The 24,229-nt window shown below is 35.9% G+C and overlaps 2 protein-coding genes across 4 annotated transcripts in view; one reads left to right on the forward strand and one right to left on the reverse strand.

Moving 5' to 3' along the window:
* The window catches only part of LOC144969348 (uncharacterized), a 13,162-nt gene extending 6,683 nt beyond the window's left edge, over positions 1–6,479 (forward strand). The window contains exons 2-5 of the mRNA XM_078908457.1: positions 263–332; positions 2,155–2,395; positions 3,201–3,340; positions 5,351–6,479. Of these exons, the coding sequence (XP_078764583.1) occupies positions 263–332; positions 2,155–2,395; positions 3,201–3,340; positions 5,351–5,443 (544 nt within the window). The 3' untranslated portion in view covers positions 5,444–6,479. The remainder of the gene's footprint in view (positions 1–262; positions 333–2,154; positions 2,396–3,200; positions 3,341–5,350) is intronic.
* Positions 6,480–12,457: 5,978 nt separating this feature from the next.
* Positions 12,458–24,229, reverse strand: part of LOC144968466 (translocation protein SEC63 homolog) — a 32,240-nt gene continuing 20,468 nt past the window's right edge. For 2 of the 3 annotated variants that reach the window (XM_078906866.1, XM_078906863.1), the window contains 7 exons: positions 22,958–23,105; positions 22,409–22,623; positions 21,687–21,821; positions 21,023–21,280; positions 19,928–20,026; positions 19,648–19,755; positions 12,458–19,037 (listed from right to left, as the gene is read on the reverse strand). In XM_078906866.1, coding sequence (XP_078762992.1) covers positions 18,894–19,037; positions 19,648–19,755; positions 19,928–20,026; positions 21,023–21,280; positions 21,687–21,821; positions 22,409–22,623; positions 22,958–23,105 — 1,107 coding nt within the window. In that variant the 3' untranslated portion in view covers positions 12,458–18,893. The remainder of the gene's footprint in view (positions 19,038–19,647; positions 19,756–19,927; positions 20,027–21,022; positions 21,281–21,686; positions 21,822–22,408; positions 22,624–22,957; positions 23,106–24,229) is intronic. The other variant, XM_078906864.1, reaches the window with a different exon arrangement.

Raw genomic sequence — 24,229 nt, forward strand, 5'->3', positions numbered from 1 at the left:
AATAGAGCTCATATTGCCAAACAATATTGTGTATAATATGTGCTTGCTTTTGTGGGGAAGATTTTATGTAACTGATTATTGTGATAGGTTTTTGTTGTTGTTGTTGTTGTGTTTTGTTATGACAGGACTGTCAGTGTCTCGATCGAGCTGTTGTGAGTAATCTTCATGTTGTGTTCGTTCACTGTCTCCCGCGTAAACGTGACGTCATCATTTCTTCCCTTTAAAAGCTCGCGACACCTTTCATTCTTTCTCTTGAACACAGTCTTATTCAAAACAGACATACTATTCGCCTTTCGTTGAATCTTCGCCAGATCCGATCCGCCATACTTTTGGTATGTTATAAGAATCAGGCTATACCGGGACGATTCCCGAAGTGCTCTAGAGCATTTTTTTAACCGCCCATATATGTCCTCTACATATATGGAGAACGCCCACTTCGGTGGAGACTTTTTCTGAACTTTTTCATTATTTTACACATCGTGAACGAGATTGGGAAATCCGTTCACGACACTTGACTGTTTGAGTAAGAAATGTCTGTTTTGTGTTGGGTGGGTGTGAAGTTTTGGGGAAAATTCTGAAAATGGCTGGTAAGGAGAGGGTTAAAGTCCGACCTTGGCACAAGCAAAGGATACCGCTTTAAAGGATACACTCTAAGGTTTACAACGTAATATAAATTCAAAACTAAGAACCATAAAAGTACATAACAAAACAAGATGATTTACAATTAACAAAAAATAATCTCTCAAAAATTAAATAATAGTAAAAATACAAAGATGTGTACTAGGCTACACATAATATTTCTTTAAAACTATAATATACCATTTTTAGGAATAAAATCACCCCGACACAATTCAGCTTAGAAACATGTTACATTTTGGATGTGCGGAATATCAATATACAGACCCTCGGGCCATACATTTTCAATAACATTCAAGTGAGGATAAAACGGAAATAATAAGTTTTTATGGAAATAACCGGAAAAGAACAGAAATAGAATCATTGAGCATTGCTGGTAGTCAAATTAAGATTGTAAATGGTGAAAATGTCAGGAATTTAGGTGCATATTTAGATTCACGATTTTGTATGGACGTTCTTGTTAGTAAAGTTGCTCAGATTTGTCATCTTCATCTCCATAAAATTCATAGAATTAGACATCTTTTGGATACTGAGACTGTCAAAACATTAATGACATCATTTGTACTTAACAGAATAGATTACTGTAACGCTCTCTTACAATCGTCACCAAAATATATAATTAGACAGCTTCAGAAAGTGGAAAATAGAGCTGCTAGAATGGTGACTGGTTGTGGGGTGAAAGAGCATGTAACCCTGATTTTAATATCTTTGCATTGGCTCCCTGTTAACAGCCGAATTATGTTCAAAATTGTATGCTATGCTTTTAAATGTTTTAATAAGACAGCTCCTGTTTACCTACAAAACTTGGTTAATTTCTATGTGCCGGAGAGAGAACTTAGATCCAGTGGTCATGATCTCTTCCAGGTTCCTCGCTGTAGATCGTCTTTTAGTGAGAGATCTTTTAGCCAGTCGGCACCCGTCTAATGGAACCAACTGCCTTTGTTCCTCAAAAAATGTCCAACATTTGAAAACTTAAAAAAAAAACAACTTAAAACACATCTCTTTAGGAAATCATTTGATGTTTAACATTTCTATTAGGCCTACATGTTAAAGATATCCTAAATTTTCATCTTGTAGCACAGTGCGTGGTAATTAAATTACAAATTGATTAATGCTATTCCAATATGATAGATTTTATGCTTAAATGATCGATTTATTGTTTTATTTGCATTGCAAAGCGCCTCTGAGCACATTGTGGATCTAGGCGCTATATAAATTCATTCATTATTATTATCATTATTAAGTCAATTCAAGAATTGTCTCTTCCTCATGCTCATTCTCTTCCACAACTATCTCCCCCACCCCCTACCTCTTCCTCCATAACCATAACACCTCCTCCTCCTCTTCCACCTCCTCCACCTTCACCTCCTCATCCACCTCCTCCTCCTCTTCCTCCTCCACAACCTTAGCTTCCTCCTTCATAACCATAACCTCCTCCTATTTACTTATTTAGTTATCAATTTTATTTATTCATTTTATTTATTTATTATGTTGGGTTTTTTATTTTTATTTCATCAGCAGTCAACTGATTTCATCCAGCCAGCCAAAGGACATATACCCCCGCCCTATCCCTTGCCAGCATATCAGCCCGCTCCACCCCCACCCCCTTCCTCTGTCAACCAGTCCAACACTACGGTCGTCTTGAACCAGCCGGGCGGGGGTTCAGGTCCTAATCGCCTGTTGGTGGTGGCGAAACATCAGCTCAATGCCAGGAAGTGGAATTCTGGATTATGTGGCTGTCTCAATGATCTGGGTGGATGTGAGTGGTTTGCTTCTAGTTTTTATTGTTGTATCTACACTTTACGTCTATGTGGTCTAGTGGTATGACACTCGCTTTCGGATCGGAAGATCCTGGGTTCAAGCCTCGCTCGGCGCATAGAGTCCTTGGAGAAGGCTCTTTACTCATATTCTCTCACCTTACTCAGGTGTAAAATGAGTACCTGGCCGTTAACAGCGTTGTCTCTGTAGAGAAAAAAAATGTATTATCGCCTGAAAGGCATGTCCCGTCCTACATGTTAAATGTTGCTGTTGGCTAGATACCACTTGTAAAGCACTTTGAGCACGTTTAGTGGATATTGTGCTATATAAAAGCTCAATTAAAAAGTTGTTGGTAGTGGTGGTGTCGGTGGTGATGGTAGTGGTGGTGGTGCTGCTGCTGCTGATGATGATGATGATGATGATGATGATGATGATGATGATGATGATGATGATGATGATGATTACGATTATTAAATAACCATTTGAGGCATTTGTTCAGTTAACTTTTATGACTATTAATAAGAAACGAACAATGACCACGTGAGAATAATAATAATAATAATAATAATAATAATAATAATAATAATCATCATAATCATCATCATCATCATCATCATCATCATCATCATCATCATCATCATCATCATCATCATCATCATCATCATCATCATCATCATCATCATCATCATCATAGCGCTGAATACCGAGGCGTCAAAGCGCGTAAAGTTTACAACCTTTGGATTAATTGAGCACTGTTAATTAACATGATAGAAATGACCAGTTCCATCCTCCTCTATCCTAACCAGGTGTCCTGGGTACGTTGTGTCTTCCCACCATGATGTGTCGTTTGGCCAATCGTCTGGGAGAGTGCGCCTTGGTCACATGTTGCGCGTTTGGTGGTTTTGGCGCCCTTCGAACCAAGCTTAGGGTTATAGGCGGCATCAAGGTGAGTTTTTTATTTTTTATAACATTGTCACCATAAAAAAGTTCAGTTTTATTAACAAACAAACAAACAAATAAAAATAATAATAACCCCCTCCCCCACCATAAAAAAACAAACAGCAAAAAAAAACAAAAAAATTAAAAAAAAAAACAACAAACAAAATACAACACCCCCCCCCCCCCCCCCCCCCCCCCCAAAAAAAAAAAAAACCCAACAAAAACAACAAAACAAAACAAAAACAACAAATATAAACAAAACACAATGAAGCTGAATGTATCTGTCAGTATTGTTACATGGTGACTAAAAACCAGAAACAAAGCCTACACAACTATGATTAGGGACCACAAAGGCATTTTCGTGGATAAAACAAAAATCACACTTTTATTTCCGTCACGAGACGCAATCATATCTTTTTCTAAACTTTCAACAATTTATACTCCAACCATCAAATATTGTACAAAACCATTATTGGTATCATTTGTAAGGGGTAATTTTAAGCTTTATTTCTGTTCCACTTTAAAGCAAAATGCTGTTGTAAAAGTTTACAACACCAAATGTGATGGCTCCACTCAGATCACTTGATGATCCGAAATTGGCAAAAGTGTAACTGACATATAATATAATAGTGACACATAATAGTGTAATCACTGTAGCAAGTTTTTCCCGTTGTGTGTCAAAGAAGTTTCACATTTTTGCACTTTGTCGACACCAAAATTAAGTGGCTGTTGTTGTCTGTTATGTTTACCTTGCTTTGACATCTAGATCTAGATCTTCTTCAGAGAAATTCGATGTTAAAATTTCTTAATGCAGGCACTTGACAATGCCAAAACTGAAATGTGAAGAACGAGCCAAGTTGTTTGAACATTTGAAGCTGGTTTCAGTATAAACAGAGTAACTGGTATTTTTAACATATCTCGAATGTCAACTTATCGCTTTCATCAGTTACAGATCTTCAAAGGCAAGGACGGCCATGGGCAACCACTGACCACACTGATGAAGATATTGTCTACATGCATGAAGAAGACCCATCGAAAACAGTCGTTGTCACAGCTCAAGAACTAGGCCAGTACAGCAGGCATACTGTGCGATGCAGACTTCTAGAGACTGTTTTGTTACATACGTGCCAATGAAAGATATAGCGCCCGAAACATCCAAAAAGTAAAATATCCCGTGGATGTCATTGTATGGGGCGATATTGCAGGAGGAATCAAATCCCCGTTGGTACGACTAAACGGGCGATCAGCAACACATCCAACAATCATTGTAACCACACGCCATTCCTTTCATCAATAACCCTTGCAATAATATTTATATTTTGGCCCAGGACAATGCCCCACCACTTAGGGCATAATATGCCACCTAGTGCTTCTTCAAAGACAACAATATTGAAACCTTATTGTGGCCAGCCCTGTCATCCAGTGGATCAAATGTGGTCTTTAATGAAAAAGACACTTAAACACCGCCAAGTTCCAAGAGACAACGATGAACTTTATGCTATTGTGACTGAAGTTTGGACAGAGATTACCGCAGAAAATGTCAAAAAGCTTACAACGTCCATGAGACATCGGATAACGCGCCTGCAAGATTCTGAAAGGGGGCCTCACCAATTATACACACACACACACACACACACACACACACACACACACACACAACCAGAATAGCATACAGAGAGACGATTAATTAAGGTGAAAAAATCTTCCAATATGAGAGCAGCACATTTTACTGTTCCCTTTCGGCTAATAATCCAAGACAAGACTAAGGCAAAAGCAAGCAACATCATTCCAGGGCAAGTCCATAAAGCAGCGTGGAGAGGAAAAAGGTGCATGGGAAGTAAAGACACGATGACTTGGGATGATATTGTTTCTTAGGTGATTTTTTTATGCTGCCGATTCGAACAGTGTGCATATCATTCATGATCTCATGTTGAATTTTGAGAAGGAAATATCAATCCTAACAAAAAAAAATCAAGTTTACTGTTATTATCAACTTTCATTTTCTTCTCTCCCAAAGGGTTCAATTTGTGACGACTGCCTGATGACGACATGTTGTGGCCCATGTGTAGCCTGCCAGATGTACCGAGAACTTGATGACATGCAATTGTGAAAATAGAATCTGGCTACCATAGCTCACTGTTCTCAACACAAATGCTTTTCTATAATTAACCATAATTAATCTCATGCTTCAATAAGACAGAAAGCATGCCCCTATCTCGTTTTCATTTTCAGCTGTGTTACAAAGATATAAATCTTTTTACTTAGAATTAGAATGTCGATGCAATTACTGACGGTATTCCATGGAAGGTTGGTGGACGTTCATTAGAGAAGAGCCTCACTTCTAAGCTTTACTTTGGGAAACAGTCAAATGTATAGTAATAATTTTGGGAGATGATATTTTTTTTTCGTTGTAAATCATTTCTATGTTATGCACTGTTGTTTATGTTGTTTTTTTTTACATTTGATTTGTAGACATTTGAGTGTACTCCTCTTAGTCGAATCTTGTGCTGGTGTCTGGGTGAGACTTTTAGGTGATCTCAAACTAAGTACACTGATAGTATGCTCTTGTAATCTACATCTGTTCCCTATTTGAACCATTCCCCTTTGGGGAAAAAATTAGACGTGAATACTACTTTTCCAATTTCTCTCATGGGGAATTTTTTATTGGTTTTTAAAAATTATTTCCCTCTGCCCTTTGAGTGTGAGCCCTTTGGCGGAAGTCGTGTACCAATGTCTGGGTGGGACTTCAGACTTTTCAAGATTAAAAACAATCACAGCTCTTAGATCTCCAGTTATTTTCTTTATAAAATAGATCCTCCTGTTACTTTTTCTTGGACACTTAATGGCGAAGATAGAAACCAGACAAGAATCTTCGATTTCATGTCATCCTACATTTGTAGCAAGGTAATACCGTTAAAAGTGTCGCAAATGCCATTTGATTAAAGAAAAATCTTTTAAAATGATCGGATTGACTTTATGCTTAACAGTTGGATTATTGTTAAAAGACCAAATATAATGAAGTTATGTAGAAGATAAAATATGCAAGAATTAATCGTTTCTGAAGAATTGCAGCTACATATAAAGTAATATGTATTCATTTGTATTAGTATTTACTCGGAAGGAATTAAATATCAGATTGTAACAAATTGTGTTGTTTACCTTCTTAGTGTTACGATTTTCCCATACAACTCTTTTGTGTTGCTCTATTATTTCCAACTGCTTGCCTGAGGACTTCGTTATACCTTGCATGATGGGGTTCCAAGTGGATGCTGCGTTCTATGTTTTTAGTGCGTGTGGATTTCAGTTAATATTGGGATCTCGTTATCCCACCCATCTCCGATTTCATACGCTAATTTTGTTCCGATGGTAGCATGGCCTGATTTGTTCGTTCTATTGCTGGGTGGGGTTCCTGACCTCCCATAGTGGGCTGGGAGGCACTTACTGTCTTCTATCCCCTTATATCTGTTTTCCAACTTGCTTTCTGTCTTTGTATTGGAATGGGATTACTTGGTTTTGTCCTGACCCTGTCCGGAGTCCTGGATAGGAGGGAAAAAGTCAAATGCATAGTTATAGTTTTGAGAGATATTTATTTTCCTTGTAAATCATCTCTCTGTTTTGTATTTTTATATTTGTTATTTTGAATGCATAATGTAAGCATTTGAGTGTATTCCTCTTTGTTGGATCTTGTGTTTGTGCCCGGATGAGACTTATAGGTGATCTCAAATAAAGTACATTGGTGGTATGCTCTTGGAATCTACATCTGATCCCTATTTGTTTCCAATTTCCCTTTGTCTTACTTTCTCTTGGGTGCTTTTATTAGAGTTCTAGAACTTTTTAATATCCCATTTTATCAAGCGCCGTAAAACCTTTAAAAACATACAAATCGTTCTCATTATTCTTGGTTTCATACTTCAAATAGCATATCGTCAAAATTCTTCAGAAACGTATATTTGCAGGAGTAAGAAATATATTTAGATAGGTCTGTATTATCTCCCTATTTCAGTACAATAAAGAATCATTGCTATTGTAAGTCAGTTAATTTGTGCGTTCAGTTTGATTATGGAGGCTGTATAAATTCCAAAGTAGTACTTTGAATACGTACTATTCTCATTTTCAGGATTTGGTTTATTATTCACATCCAGGCCACGGACAGCCGCTGATGGACTTTCTCCAAGGGCAGAGATTCTCTCTTCCCTTCCCCTCCCCCCCCCCCCCCCCCCCCCCCCCCCCCCCATTTCATTGGATGTCAGAACAACTTCACTCTGTCTAGATAGATCGGTGCCGTTATCCTATCTGACCTACCGCCTCGACATTTCCTCTCTGCCATTTTACAGACTCGAGACAGTCCACGGTCGCATTAATAATGTTGGATGTCCCGAAAAGGACAGATTTCAGATTAATAGTTTGTCCTAAAATCTTGCCTCGTCGATTTGGATTGGTGCTGCTGCAGTGCCGACCATCTTTCCTTTCTGTGACAAGACGCTGGAGCATACTTCTCGGCACATGTTGAACTAGACTACAGCCTGGTGTCTCCGTCCCGTGCACTCTATCACCTGTTGAAAAGCATGTCCAATCAATGTGAAGAAAAACACCAGCTCCAAAATGTCAGTGATAATTTCTAGTTGGCTTTTCCACCTCTATCCTCAAAATGAAAAAAAAAAAAAGTATTGCCTTGACGCACATATCTTGTAGTTTGGCAACCTTTCTTTGGGCAGCGTAGCAGGGTTGCCAATTTGGCAGATTTTCTGCCAAATATCCTTTTTTTTGGCAGAATTTGAAGTTGTCTGGCAGAGAAAAAAAAACGGTTTGGCAGTTTGGCAGATATTTGGCAGATTTATTTTCCACGTTTTCCATAGCAATTTTTATGTATTAGTGATTTTTTAAACTTGGGAAATGAAAAAAAAATTATGACATCGGCCTTTCGAATTTTTTGTTTAACAAAACTGATGAGTTTTCAAAGGGGGTACTATAAATAGTACGGTTTGGCAGGTTTTTGTGGTATTTGGCAGATTTTTAAAATCCAGTTGGCAGAATGCCTGAAAATAATCTGGCAACCCTGCAGCGTAGCACACTGCGAAAATCAGCTCCAGCCTTGTATTTCCCTGGTCAGTTTCATTGTCTCGGTGACAAGGATCACATGCGTTGATATCTGTCAGCAAGTTTTGATCCATCAAACATGCTGTAGCAGCTTTCTCAACTGGGATGATGGTGGTGTATAAGTGTTTCAAATGCATCGTGATAGTTGGAATTGAAGAAAATGCAGAGAATCAAGATCGACATCTTTCCCTCTTGTCCAATATTTATTAGCCAACCAAAACTACATTCATAATCTTTCCATATATGGTCGTTATGGAAATAATTGAAACCCAATCTTGACAGTGAAAGTTAACATCAAGCGACAGTTACTTATATGCCGACATGTAGTAGTAGTAGCATTGTCTACTGATAGTACTGGTCTGCTCACAGCCAAAGCTCGATACACTCTACGGGGCCTTTCGTTTTTTCTCTATATAACAGTACCCCTGTCGTCAGGCTGTAATATGCAGATGTCGGTGACAATCAAAGGCATTCCTTTCTCGTCTTTCCCCCAACCGTTTCCCCATCGGGTGGGGAAGTGATGTCACTTTTACGTCATCAAAGAAATTCCTTAACTGACCGGCTCACCAGTAAGACGACCGTTCTCCCGACTATGCTGTCTTTAAAGTAATGGATACGGTTAAGATACTGCTATTTACTACGAAGATAATTTTTCCCACACAAAAACGGTCAAATTTCACCCATATCCACAAGTTGCAGCTTGAAAAGGAAAGGCAACTAGTAGAATACTGCTATTTTGCTAGGAAGAAGTGTCAAGAAGTTAAGTCATATTTGGTATGTGGGTAGTGCTGCCAGATGGCCACGTGTATGATCAAAATTGACACACAGAGAATCGCGTATATATTATAAATTAAAATTTTCTTTAAAAAAAAATTTAAAAAAGTCTTTTCCTAGGTTAGTCCATAAAAAATCAAAATCGATGTCTTTTAAGGAGGTCAAAGTGTTTGAAGTGTTTGGCCACATGAGGTTCTATTTGGTCACTTTTGCAGTCTAAATTGGCTTCAAAGAACTCTGGCCATCTGGCATCCTTGTTTGTGAGAACAGAAGTATAAAACAATCTGAATTTAAATGTTTGCCTCTTTAGTTTGTGAACTTCCAAAGCAAGCTGTTGTGTACAGTGACTTCTTATATAGGTGTCGCTGCTTTAGTCTCATCAGTCCTGTTGAGAGCAACGACGGGTGTGACTCAGCAGACTAATCCTTGCATGGCAGCCTCTACCGCAGTTGTTGCACACGTAGTTTGTGACTGTGTGTTTGGTATTTGGATCTGCTGCCTCTCTTTCCTCCTTGTTCTCCTCTCCTCAAACTTCATCTTTCTCCTCTCCTCACCCCTCTTCACTCCCTCCATCATCGCATATATCCAGCCGCTGCGGTCGTCAGCAAGCGACTCTCAGGTGTTTGAGTCGATTCCTGTCAATTTCATGTCTCGTTTGCAGACATCATAGAAGCGCAGAGCTGGACGGCCAGAAGCTAGTTCATCGTACATGATGTCTTTGGGTATGCGTCCATCGTCCATCCTGTGTACGTGACCAAGCCATCGCAAACGTCGCTGGCAGAGCATGAGATGCATACTGAGGGAGTTCGCTCTTTCTAACACTGCATTGTTAGTGAGTCTGTCCTGCCACCTGTCCTGCCGACATGTAATATGTATCTTTTAAAGGTTCAATCACAACTCGACAATTGTTTTCACTCCAACCATCGTTGAGTACAGACGATACAATTTATACCCCATTTCATTTTATTTGTTTTCAACGTTTATTTGTTTATTGTTGTGCTGACGAAGGGTTTGTACCCGAAACGTCCATTGTTTGTATTGTTCCCATCCGAAGCATCTCCATTTTCACTCTTTCGTTGGTTTCTAATGTACCGCCATACCCGTTCATTAAGGCTTAGAAGGCCAAGTTATCCCTTGTTCCAGCTGGTTTTACTGAAGATTATATATCAGGCACTGGTGTAAGATAACGGTCTCAAAAAGTGTGTATGAAACGGTGCCAGACAAATCAAGAAAGAAAAAATACAAGAAAAGAAAAAATCCTAAAAAATTAGTCTTACTCCACCAGGGATCGAGCCTCAGACCTTCTGATTACCAGTCAGGCCAGGCGTCCAACCATTACACAGAGATTACCCGATAGTTGGAACGATTTAATGCCTTTATCTTCACAAAGTTATGCGTCTTCGCTGTGAATCCTCGCTTGCATCACGACACAAACCTTGAACACGAGAGGACGAGGAGGGGACGAAGACATAGTAGCTCCAGTCTTATTTTTGAAAATATTAAATTGAGAAGTTAAGGAACTGGCAATGGTGTAAGATACAGATCTGTAAAAGTGAGTATGAAACAAAGCAAGAACCTTTCTCAGGACAACTGAATCTCGATGGACTGGGGCGGGGAGAAAACAACTTGGAAATGGATACACTATAGTTTGGTCAGGATATGATGACCAGCATTGAAATGGAGTTGCACTTATACCCAAATTTAAAAAAAAATAATAATACAAAACTGCTTTATTCATTTCACAACTCAAGATACACACAACTGTCTGTTTTTTTAAAAACCTGCTATACCTCATAACTCAATATGCTGGAGGATGACTTTGTTTTAATTGTTTTTAAGGGTTTTAGGCGCTTGCAACACATTAAGGTCATATCAGCGCCAGTAAAAAGGAAGAAAATGGGATAGTAAAAAGTTCTCGAATTATAATTAAAGCACAAAAGAAAAGGTGAGACAAAGGGGAATTGGTTCAAATAGGGAACAGATGTAGATTCCAAGAGCACACCGCCAAAGTACTCGGTTTGAGATCACCTAAAAGTCTCATCCAGTCTCACAGCACAGGTCCCAACTAAGAGGAATTCACTCAAATGTTTACCAATCATATAATATAATATGTAAACTAAACATAATACAATGCATATCAGAGAGATGATTTACAAGGAAAAAAAATATCATCTCCTAAACCTATAACTACAAATTCGACTGTTTCCCTCCCAGCCAAGGAACTCCGGCAAGGATCAGGTAAGTAATCTCATTCCAAAACAATGACAGGAAACAATTGGAAAACGGGTATGGGGGGATAGAAGACACAGCATGTACCTCCCTGCCCACTATGGGAGGTCAGGATCCCCACCCAGTTTAAGCATCTAGATATAAAGTGAACTGCGCCCCACAGCGCAAAAGACATTAGGTAGTCAGTGTTATGTTGATTCAGTTTCAGAGGATAAGAAACAATACAATCTGAGCAAAACCATCCAATCTCAACAAGGATTTTTACGGCGCTTGCAACACATTCAGGTCATATCAGAGCCATTAGAAAGAAAGAAAATTGGATAGTAAAAAGTACTAAAAGTCTCACCCAAACACCAGCACAAGATCCCATTAAGATGAATATACTCAAATCAAAAGATAAAACAATAAATAAATGAATAACAGTACATGACAGAGATGATTTACAATGAAATAAAATATCATCTCCCAAAACTATAACTATACATTCGATTGTTTTCCTCCCAGCCAGGGTCAGGACAAAACTAAGTAGCCTCATTCCAAGACAAAGACAGAAATCAATTGGAAAACAGGTACAGGGGTATAGAAGACGCACCAAGTACCTCCCTGCCCACTGTAGGAGGTCGGGAACCCCACCCAGAGCAAATGGATAAAAGATCAAATGTGACCCATCGTCTCAAAAGGGTATTATGTCGGGATGAACAAGATGCTGAAATATCAATTTTAAGCTTAACTGGTCAAGAAAAGGGAATTTCGATTTTCAGCACTTTAAAATTCTATATTTTTTCTCCAATAATACATACATGGACTCAACCCAAGTCTGATGTTTTTGGTCATAGATTCTATTCTCAGCACTTTTATCATCCCGACTTACTACCGTTTTGAGGCGGCGGGTCATAAATGTGAATTATGCAGATATTTTCATCTGAATCCCTCTCTGATACCCTAATGGCAAACACCTCCACTAAATATTTTAATACCAAACAACATCGACATCAAGGGAAAAAAACCCACAAAAACTCTAGACTATTAGAATTTGATTTTATTTCTTCTTCTCATCTCTTATAGCCCATCCGACCCATTGCAAATAGAAATAAATATACAAGTCATGTTATCATTTATTCTTTCATATAAAACGTCATTCAGAAACAAAAATAAATATAAATTAATCGATTTCATTCCATTCATACCAAATGCATTACAAAATCTCTTTATTTTTCAGGAATGAAACGTGAAATATGCACATGCCATCAACTGTTTCTTCATTAAAGACCTGTCCAGAAGCAGTCCGATTGCACTATTGACGAGGGGAAGAGCAAAATCATCTCTCAACATTTATTGTTATTTTGCTTTGTTGAGATGTTATAATTATATTCCTATTCATTTGCAAAAGAAGCTAAAGTAACCTAGTTTCGTTAACATATATACACCACCTTATCGGGAGAGATGCGTTTAAAATTACTATTCGAATTTATAATGCATACAATATAAATGAACTATTCCTAAAGCATATTTATAAAAAGATGTGTAAATAACCAACAGTGGCAACAATTAAGAAAGAAAAAAATGACAGGCCACGATGGTGAGACCACTTAATTACACTTTTCATACTCAAATAATATTAGCCATTCTGATGAATTATTTAGGTTACTGTCAAATGGGGTAACTACCTCAGATAGAGGAGTTTTTTTCCTCTGTGGATTTGAAGCATTTATGGGCATTCTCAGCCCTTTTTCCTTATCCTTGCTAAAAAAATAACTCATGATGGAAGAGAACAAAACCATGCCCCTTGTCTTTAACAGACTGATTCGGACAGTCCGAGCAGTCATTATTCAGTAAACAATGGAATTGATTACTAAACTTAGTGAGGTAGACAAGTATTATTCTTTGATGTTATGCGTAGTAAAATACTCACAAGTCTACTTACCAGATCAATCATACCAACACACAAACTTATAAGTAACCTTACACATTTATAGTTTGATTGAGAGAATCTAATGAGAACTTATCACCCAATTGGCGGGAGGTTTAAGGGTGTGTCACAAATCCAAAGCACTTATTGGTTAAAATATTACCATTGCGCCAATTGTTTTGATAGTTTTTCAAACGTTTATCCCACTTGCAACACATTTCGGTCTTTCAGTACCAAGAAAATTATACACATTTCGGTCATTTCAGTGCCAAGAAAATTATAGATAATGATTAAAAGCTCAAGAGAAAAGATAAACACAAAGGGGACTTCTTCAAATGGGGGAAAAGTTGTAGATTCCAAGAGCACACTATCAGTGTTCTTAGTTTGAGAAAGTCTCACTCAAACAAAAGCACAGATCCCACCCAATTGCTTACAAATCATATTCAAAACAGAAAGTAAAACAGTACATAACAGAGAGATGATTTACACTGAAAAAATATATTCCAAAACTATAACTATACATTTGACTGTTTCCCTCACAGCCAAAGTCTTCAGGGCCAGGACAAAACGAAATATTTTCATTCCAAGACAAAGACAGACAGCAAGCTGTAAAATATATTTCAGGAGATAAAAGGCACAGGTGACCACACTGCCCACTATGAGAGGTCAATAGACCCCACCAGGATTTACCCAATTTGACAACAACCAATTTCATTCACATTGAGTATTGAGTATGTATCTTTTTGTTCTTTAACAAGAATCATATTCTGTATTGCAATTTATAGAAAGAAAAAAAAAGTATGAACCTTTAAAATAATGGTACACACAATACAATGTTTTTGATACTTCGGTCGAACAAAACCAAACACTGATATTAATTTATAACAGTTTTAAAAACGAACCCAACTTTATGAATTCATTGATATTTTAAGAATTGGAATTTTACTCCAGGAAGGTCTCAAGTAGTCCTATTTAATTTTTAAAATACAGAAAGCAATCCATTCATAATGAAGAACCCGACTTTATCCATTTGCAGAAAGGCATCATTTGAGATGGTACAGTAATTTGTTGACAAGAGTTGCCAACATGATAAACAAATAGTGCATGGAACCAAAATAACTTTTGGTCATTGCAGCTCGCTTTTGACACAGTCCAAAGCTAAGACAATAATTTTCGAAAATGTTAAAACCCCGCACTCTTAAAAAATCTGAGTATCAAAAGGAAAATCTATTTTAAAAAGATAAACAAACAATTATATCCAAAAAAAAAAAAGAAAAGCTGAAAAAAAAACCCAAAGAAGCCCAACCATTTATCCTCCTCCACTTTCCGTCTAGCAAGTAATTGAGAAGCTTGGTCTAAATTACAGCTGTCCTATATTACTTTGTGACCGACTATTATTGTTATATCTAGAAAGGGGCAAACAAATAACATTGTTCCCTTCAAGCTATCTTCCAGGGCTGCCAACAACTACTACTACATACCACTACCGCTGCTGGCCACTTCAGTTACTGCCCCTCCCTCCCTCCTTCCATTAGAATTACTTTGAGAAGAAAAACATAAGTGCTCTTTCATGCTTGCATGCTAAAAGACGTCTTTAAGATAGTGTGTTATACTCATTCTGACCAAAGACAAATTAAAACTGATATGGTGAGGCACTAGCCTTTATATTATCATACAGAGCGATAAGACTAGCCTTTATATTACATTGGTGAGAGACAAGATGAAAATTCATCTCAAATTCCCTGTCCAAAACAATGTAATGGTAATAAATGCACTTTCATACTCTTTCATCATACCAGCCAGAACTAAAAAAAAAAAAATCAATCACGCATCCTCTCCTGCAGCTCTACCGCCAGTGCCAGACAATTATTCCATCCATAACAAAGCTGTACCCGATTCTTCACAGCTTGACAGAATAGGTGAATACATAATTTAAAACATTACATTTAGGACATTCATTTATATCTTTTTACATCATAACCAACAAATAAGTTAAGCAAGTTGGAGGAAAAATGTAAAACAAGATAAAAAAAGCTTTAAAAAAAAGTTTTCAAACAAATGAAGAGCATTTCCCTCTCAACTCATTTTTCACGAAAAATTAGGATTCATGGTGATGTTTCAATATCATTTAATATCAAATGCTGGAAAAAATCTTCACTATTGACATATATGAGCAGGAAAGCTTGGGTCATATTTTAGTCCAAGAAGAAACACCCTTCGTTTTTTGTGGGAGAATATGAGATGAAAGATATTATTGATATAAATTAAATACCTTACACAAGTTGACAACACACTCTGAAAACCTTCCTGACTGTTTTAAGACAATATCCCAGCAATTTGAGGTCAAAGGCATAACGTGACCAAAGCCTATATTACACAGCTAAAGAAAAGACAGTTCCTGAGAAGTCAGAAAAGTCTCTGTCTACAAATAATTTGATGAAATGACTCATATGATCTATGGCTTTATTCTGAACTACAGTACAATGAGGTGTTGTAATCACATCATGATACTGAACAAAATACAGCATCTCTATTTTGTGACTCGCAATGCCAGACTCGACAAAGTATTTCAATATCGCAAAATTCAGGATGGGGCCAAAACATAAGGCAAATATGCATTTTTAATCCTTGTGACCAAAATATTGTTATTCTCTGTTTGATTAATGTTATATTTCTTGCTGTTTAGAAATAATCTCTTATTTCAAAAGGCTTATCCTATATGTATTTTAAATCTGAAAGCTATCATTGTGAGATGCTACAGGGTTGTAATTTTGTCTCACTAGATTTAGACAGAACAATGCTCTTTAAAAATAATATGCGTTGTTCATGTTTTGTGTTAGGGTTGAATCTTTGTAATGCACCCATAGCCCTCCAGTTGAAGGGATGTTTGGTGCACTATAGATCTATACCAATATTATTATTATTATTATTAAAAAGAGAGATACAAGGATTTAAATATATCCATTATTCTTGAGGTCTTAACATTTTATTTTCAGTGTTGTTCGTTGTTTCTCTGCACAGCTTATCATAATAAGATGAAGTATTCAATCAAAATTGGTGCTTTCAGGATATATTGTACATTGTTTTGATGCAAACATAACTTTCACAATGTGACATGACAGGAACTGTACTTTTCCTAAGAAGAAGTAGACTTTTATCTTGTGTCTAGGTACATTAAAAAAAAATCTTGCAAGTGACCAGAACACCAAACGAAAAATAATAAAAATTTAAACAACAAAGTTAAGAGATAAAAAAGAAATAAAGAATTAATACATCGTCAAGTACTAGAAAATGTCAATATACCACTAAAAAAAACAAAGTTCAAGACATGTCAACCCTGCAATAAAAATGCATGAAAAAATATCAGGGTTGGCAGGTCTGAGCACCATTCGCCAACAAAAATATGAGAGAAGGTTTGGAAATATGATAGGATGAAAAACAAAATAAAATAACAACCACAAAAAAACAAAAAAAAAACACATAAAACATCGTATTCAATGGACAGTGCACAGCACTAAATGATTCCATACAGACCTGCTACAGATGACAAAACACACCGGCATTACTTTTTTCTATTCTAAATTTCTTTAAGCAGTTAACAAAGATGAAAGGTTTCCTTTATTTTTTAAAGAGATTTATCATTCTTCACTCTTAGGAATCGACAAAAGCAACTCAATGGAAATAAATCAACTGGTAATTTTTAAAAAAAGAAAAAAAAGAAATTTTTTTCTTTTTTTTTACTACATTCTGTTCTACAAAGATGAAAATTCAAAACCTGCAAAAATAAATATGAATTTGGCTTAGTGACAGGTCAGTTAATATTGGTGAATGACGATAGATTGTCATGAGAGAATGGCATTATTTAGCAATAAGACACATAATATTTTGGTATGAAGGGATCATGTTATAAGAGCCCCTGACACAAACGTGAAACCAAAGCTTACTCTCCAAAGAGTCGCAATCAGATATAAGTTAGCATGTGATGCATTTAGCCTGTATCTATTATACTCAACATGACTGACTTGCTAAGAGGTGAGTTTGTGACAAGTAAGCATGAAAATAACTGGCCTAAAACATCCCCGTTACATTATAAACTTAATCTATTTCTTTCATGGGTATCTTATAATTCACATTATATATATACAGTCTAAATTCTTCCTTTACAAATTGCATACTTTCAAGTTTTACTCAATCTACAAGCTTATAAACTACATAATAAGTACAAATTAAAAGACTTGGATAGATTATCATCCTCTGACAGTTATCTATACGGTGAAAAACAGTCTGATACCCAGTGCAACAATCCATCTTTAAAGATGGTTTCTTGTTAACTTTCAAATGGGAAACTTGCAACTCATTATAAAATTTATTAACACAGAACGTCAAAATTTATTAAAGAGTTGTCATCTTTCTTTAAAAAGATTTTATGAGAAGCTGTAAAATAAAAAGCAGACATCATTTTCTAAAAAGAAAAAAAAAACAGGATAAGAGGAGCTAAATCTAAATAATTGATAGGAAATTACCCTCCTTTACTACCAAGTTCAATGTACTGTGTGGATATGCCAGCCAACCATGATGGGTAAACTTAATTTTAAGTCAGAAGTTAAGTTTCACTGTGTGTGAAAAGACTTTAGAAAATCAAGACAGGGAGATAATCGATACTACACACAAAAATTAATACAACACTCACCTCAAACGTCGATATCTAAGTAACCAGAGGTCATAACAAATTGATACCCAGACCATTCAAAAGTCAAATCCACAACATCTTTGAGATGCATTGACAATGAACAAGGGAAAAAATGGAAATTGGTATTTCCAATTAAGAATTTTCATTTTCAAGTTTCTGTTAAATTGATCCGTGTAAGATATGGGAATCCCCTTTTCCTCGATAGAAATTTAATTAAACACATAATTACATCTCACTGAATGGAGTTGAAGCAAATGTTGTCATAACAAGCCATAGATATGGAAGTTCCAAAGCTTACATAAGAACAAACATTTCAAACTCTTGGATATCATGACACTGGTTGGCCCATGAAAAGAGCAGCCAGGTACTTTTTAAATAATTGATGACCTGATTCAGTGTTGCAATAATTTTTGTGTCGAGTATATGATCTGTGACTCGATTTAAGTGACAATAGGTATAAATCAGACAATGTGTTCCTTATTATGAGGTTTATAAATATCTATCAATAGTTTCCAACTATATTAACATATATATGATCAAATAACAACAATTGAATTCACACGCCCCCTGCCTCTCGGACTATTATATTCTTTTTAACAAATCAGGGGAACGTTCAATATATGTATCATTTTGAACTGAAAAGTTCATTTTTAGTTATTTTTTCTATGGACGCAGGGGGTGGGGGATGTGAGTTAAACAAATGTGTTAATTAACTCTCTCTCTCGAGTAAACTATGATTAAAAATAGAACAATTTTCCATTCATGTGAACTCGAGAGGGTTAATTAACTCACAATATTTAGGAATACCGATAGATACTTATCAATCTGGCACTTAATGCATGATAGAATTTTATACATAATTTAATCCGATTCATCTTCTGAATTGTAATCTGAATCATCATCATCATCAGATTCTTCTTCATCGTCATGTTCCTTGTCATCCTCATCTTCAGAAATATCCCATTGTGGATGGTCCTCGACGACCTTGGCTTCTTTGACTTCAAACTGGAGAGGTTGGGAGAAAAAAGATAATGGTTGAGTCACAATTATAAAATCAAAATTAATAAACAACAATAACAATGTCCTAAGCACTCCCTTCTTTAAAAAAAAGGAGAAGAGAGAGAAGTAAAAAAAACTGCCTGAAAATTAGATTAAAAAGAACGAGTTACTGATACAAGCTTCTTTATCTAAGCTCAAAGCTCAAAGTTCAAAATCTGTATTGAAAAATTAAAGTGGAATTTAACGACACAGATTTTGAGGCCTGTTTTTTTCACCAATTTCCAAGTAAGACCCACTTTTGGCTGCTGTGACTTTATAAGAGGAAGTGACGTCATGACTTTGGAATCCTATTGCAGCATTTGTAGGATAATGAAACCCGACAATGACTTACCTTTTAAACTTTTACTTTCTATAGATTTAGAAAGACCACACTAGCAACTTAATATTTGGGTGTACAAAACTATATAAAGATTTACACTTGTTAAGATAATTTTCCAATTTATTTTGCTAAAGTTTGAAGCATTTGTCTCCCTCAACAGGAAAGCTTTCATTATAAAAAATGTTACCATAAAAAGATCTCTTTAGTCAATTAAAGCCAAACCAATTGTTAGCCTACCTTGATGTTATGTGATTGATCAAAATCGCCAAAATAGGCATCTGACTTTAAAATGACAACAAATTGGTAGTGACCAGGTTTATGAGGAGCTGAAAACTTCAATTGGACCTGATTTAAGGAAAAAAAGAAAGATTAGAAGGTATAACAAACATAAACAAAAACATAAGTGTAATGACATCCAGCAATTATATGAGCGGATTGACTATTCATTGAATTAAATGAGAAGAACATGTGAGCACTATTCATTTAGTTATTTTTCATGATGATGTAAGCTTGTTACCTCTTCCTCATCCTTGAGTGTGCATACATGTACAGGGGCTGTAATCAACATCTGTTGTTTTCTATCTGCTACAAATAACCACCAACCTTCTTGCTTGTCCTGAGAAAGGAAAAGTTTTTGTTTACCATCTGGTTTCAAAGTATTTTATAATTAGATTATTTCAAAAGGCAAAACTTTTGCTCTTCAGGACTTATTTAACTAAACACAATGTCATTGCTGACCTCATGTCAAGCAATTATTGCCTTATTAGGCAAGGCAACATTTTCAGAATTTCCCACTGGATAGATTGGTCAGGGTGACCCAGTACCATGCCATTTAAATCCACAAACATCACATGATGAGATTTTTTTTCTTTCTAAGGATTTGTAATAACAAAGTGTATGTCAAACCAGCCTCTAATCTTGGTGATCTGAAAACCATAATAAGGAATTCTGTTGCCTCTGTGAGACCATGATTTCGATAATATATATCACATGGGAGGAGCCAAGAAATAGACTAGATAAAGTAAATATACTTTTATACACAATAGTTTGCAGTACTGTACTTATCAGTGTTGTATGACATTTGTTTTTCACTGTAACTTAATAACTACTTGCTATAAGTTTGTGTATTACAAAAAAATTAAAAAATCAATATTTATTTTTCAATGAGATGCCAAAAACACTAAAAAAAAACTCGTTTTCTGGCTGTTTCAATCTCACCTGGAACGGTAATAGAAAAAAACAACAAAACCCCTTATTATTAAAGACAAATACAGTTCTTAACGCTCTCCTTACCAGCTGTAGGAAAATCATCACGTTCGTTACGATACAACCAACATATTTCTCACTCAAAATTTCTTTTGTGCATCACAAAATTTGAATAAATATTTTTTGTTACAGTTATGATAACTTAATGCTATGTTGTAAAGCTTGTTTTGCTGAATAAAATTATGTTTTGCATGAACTTATTTCTATTGAGTTAAAGCAAAAAAAATCAATTTTATGTTGGTAGGATATGACGTTTTGGGGAAAAAACTGGAAAACCGCTGATAGGGAGTTAAAAGAAATAAATAAAACAGAACCAAACAAACAATTTTAAAAGTCAATGACTTACCCCAGGGAAGTAAGGACAATGTACCATATGACTTTCTTTCTTCTTTGTGTCTAAAGAATTTTCTTTTTTGGATTCCATCTTATAACTGTCCCAGTCTTCATCTTCATCCTCATCATCTATTTCCTCTTTTTCAACCACTTTCTTGGGCTTGGACTTATTATCATCCTCTGAAATGTTTTCCTCCTCTGAGTTTTCATCCTCTTCATCTGTTGGGTCTGGTTTTGATTTCCCGGCTTTAGGTGAGTCTGGTTCGCTTGTCTGTGGACCAATTGGATATAAGATAAAATTAGGCCTCTGCGCACTGCTGACAGGCTGCTGTTTCATCTCTATATAAAGAGGAATGAAGAGCGCTAAAATCCCTGAAGATCATATAATCACCAAGAATTTTTATTTATTTTTTAATTATGCTATTCAAATTATTTTGCCGGCAATCAGTTTTTATCCAATACTTTAAAATATAAGTTATATTAAACATGCAACACATTCCATAAAAATATTATTTTAAAAGTCTTTAAAAGACGTCAACTTGTGATTTCCACAATTTGAAGTTGCATCAACATGACTGACCAGAGAAACTTCAGTGAAAATTGTGGGAAAAAAACCCACTTCAACTTGGAACCCCCAAGTTTCTGATAATTGTAATATCAAAAGAGCAAAAACTTACATTAACCTCTTTGGCTTGTTCTTGTTGTGGGGCGACTTTCTTTGTCACTTGCTTGACTTTCTTCTTTGGCTTATTGCTACCTGCTTTCTTCTTCTGACCTCTTTGTTTCCAAGGCTTGTTGGCATTTTTATTGGGCTGAAACGTGAAAAGGTGAGTCACGAAGACAAGTTAGCACTGTGCTCTAATAAGAAAAGTGGTGAGGCATTCAGAGCCCATAAATAATAGAAAATAGCCTGCAAAATTCAGTATTTTACCTCGAAGGGTTAAATAGATTGCCAAAAATATTATGTTACCATATAGTTTTTACAAAATATCTATAACAATTTACGTGTATCATAAGATTGTTAAAGACACTGGCAAAAAAATTGTGGATAAGACACTAAAGATGAAGGATGACATTGTTCAGACAGAAAAACAGAAATAAAGTGTTTCCTTGTAAGGAAGTATGAATCAAAATAGTATTAACATGGTCTCAGCATATTATCAGTTTTGCAATATTTCCTGAAGCAAATATTCTGATTACAAGATTGGATGCCTGATAACTTTACTCAAAGAGCATTAAACTATTCCAGTTCTTGTTTTGTTTGTCTTTCAGTTAGAATTTGTGTTTCTTTGTGATAACAAATGGAATGTATAATTTCTGATTCAAAACTATTTGTTAAATATCTGTTGAGCGTTAATTGTGCTGCAGCCATGTTTAGTAGACAAAAGTAAAAAAGCACCTTTTTCTCCTCTTCATCCTCTTTTTCCTGTAGTTGATCTTCATCTTCCTCTCCACCAGGCATTGCATCTCCATCGGAAATCTGCAGCTGATCTCCTGACATGGCATTCATAGAGCCTTTATCATGGAACAATACTTCCATATCTTGACGTACTAGCTTGACAGTTACTGTAACAATGGACCCGGCCGTGATCGTATCATCTTCTTCATCCAAAACTGAGAGAGAGAGAGAATAAAACCATGGATTAAAGTTTTAGATTGAACCAATGACACTTGTAATGTTAATAATTGAGGATAAAACGTCTAATTACACGAGCCCACTGATGTTGATATTTCTTAAAATTGTTACAGGGATGTAAGATGTCTAAATATTAAGTATTTTGTGAAATAAAGATTTCCACTATTCATATGTTAAATACAGTAGATTTGGCTAAAAGTTTAAATGACATAAAAGGCACTGATAACCACAGTTTAGAAGTAAGTCCCCAATGTCTGTTCTAGAATTAAAATGCATTTATTTATCTATTTTCAAAAAATGAAAACTACATACCCTTTGTGAGTACTGTCATTTTGACTTGGGGAAGCTGGGCAATGACTGTCAACAAATCAGCATATTCCTCATCAGTCAGCTCTCTCAACATTGCTCTACGTTCATCATCTTTCATGGCAGCCAATGCTCGAATTCCACGAATATTTCGCTAAAAAAAATAAAAATAAATAAACAACCCAAAAATTAATGAAAAATGACCAAAAATAAATAAATAAATAGGAAAATCATTCTACACTTCAAAGGATTGTAGACAGCACGGTGTAAGAATAAGTAACACAGACTATTCTTAATAATGACAATTGCTCCTTTCACACTCTACTCGGTTCCAAAACAAAACAAGGAATTGCGATTTACTAAAACCAACCACAACCTACTTCTACTTTATGTGCACTTTCCTAATCTATGCTATGTGTACTTATGATAAATATGTCTGTTGACAAATTTCATTCTGCCTATTACTGGATATAATTAACAAACTAAGGCTCCTGTTCCTCTTTAAAATATTATTTCAGAATTAATACAAAGTTATCTGTCATGCTCTCTATTCACATAATTAATTCCACTCAATGAAAACTCACAGAAATAACAATAGAAGTAGGACAGTTGTAGAAGAATCAGTGGAGTTAACAGTAATATTCATTTGATCTTGTGAATAAACGCACACTCTCTCTCATTCAATATTTCAAATCTCATTTCATGCTGCTCTTTGTTAAATTAAATGTCTTATAACATAAACTTATCATGCTATAAAAATTATTGTTTGTTTTGTTTTTAAGGGTTTTACGGCGCTTGCAACACATTTAGGTTATATCAGCGCCAGTAAAAAGGAAGAAAATGGGATAGTAAACAGTTCTAGAATTATAAATAAAGCACTCAAGAAAAAGTAAGACATAGGGGAACTGGGAACAAATAGGGATCAGATGTAGATTCCAAGAGCACACTATCAAAGTACTTAATTTGAGACCACCTATAAGTCTCATCCGGACACAAGCACAAAATCCAACAAAGAGGAATACACTCAAATGCTTACATTATAAATTGAAAATAAATATAATAATACATAACAGAGAGATGATTTACAAGGAAAAAAATATCATCTCCCAAATCAATAACTATGCATTTGGCTGTTTCCCTCCCAGCTAGGACTCCGGCCTGGGCCAGGACAAAACCAAGTAATCTCATTCCAAGACAAAGACAGAAAGCATGTTGGAAAACAGATATAAGGGGATAGAAGACACAGTATGTACCCCCCTGCCCACTATGGGAAGTCAG

This window comes from Berghia stephanieae, chromosome 3 (genome assembly GCF_034508935.2).
Source record: "Berghia stephanieae isolate SIO BIC M18660-M18661 chromosome 3, UCSD_Bste_1.3, whole genome shotgun sequence".
NCBI classification, from domain to species: domain Eukaryota; kingdom Metazoa; phylum Mollusca; class Gastropoda; order Nudibranchia; family Aeolidiidae; genus Berghia; species Berghia stephanieae.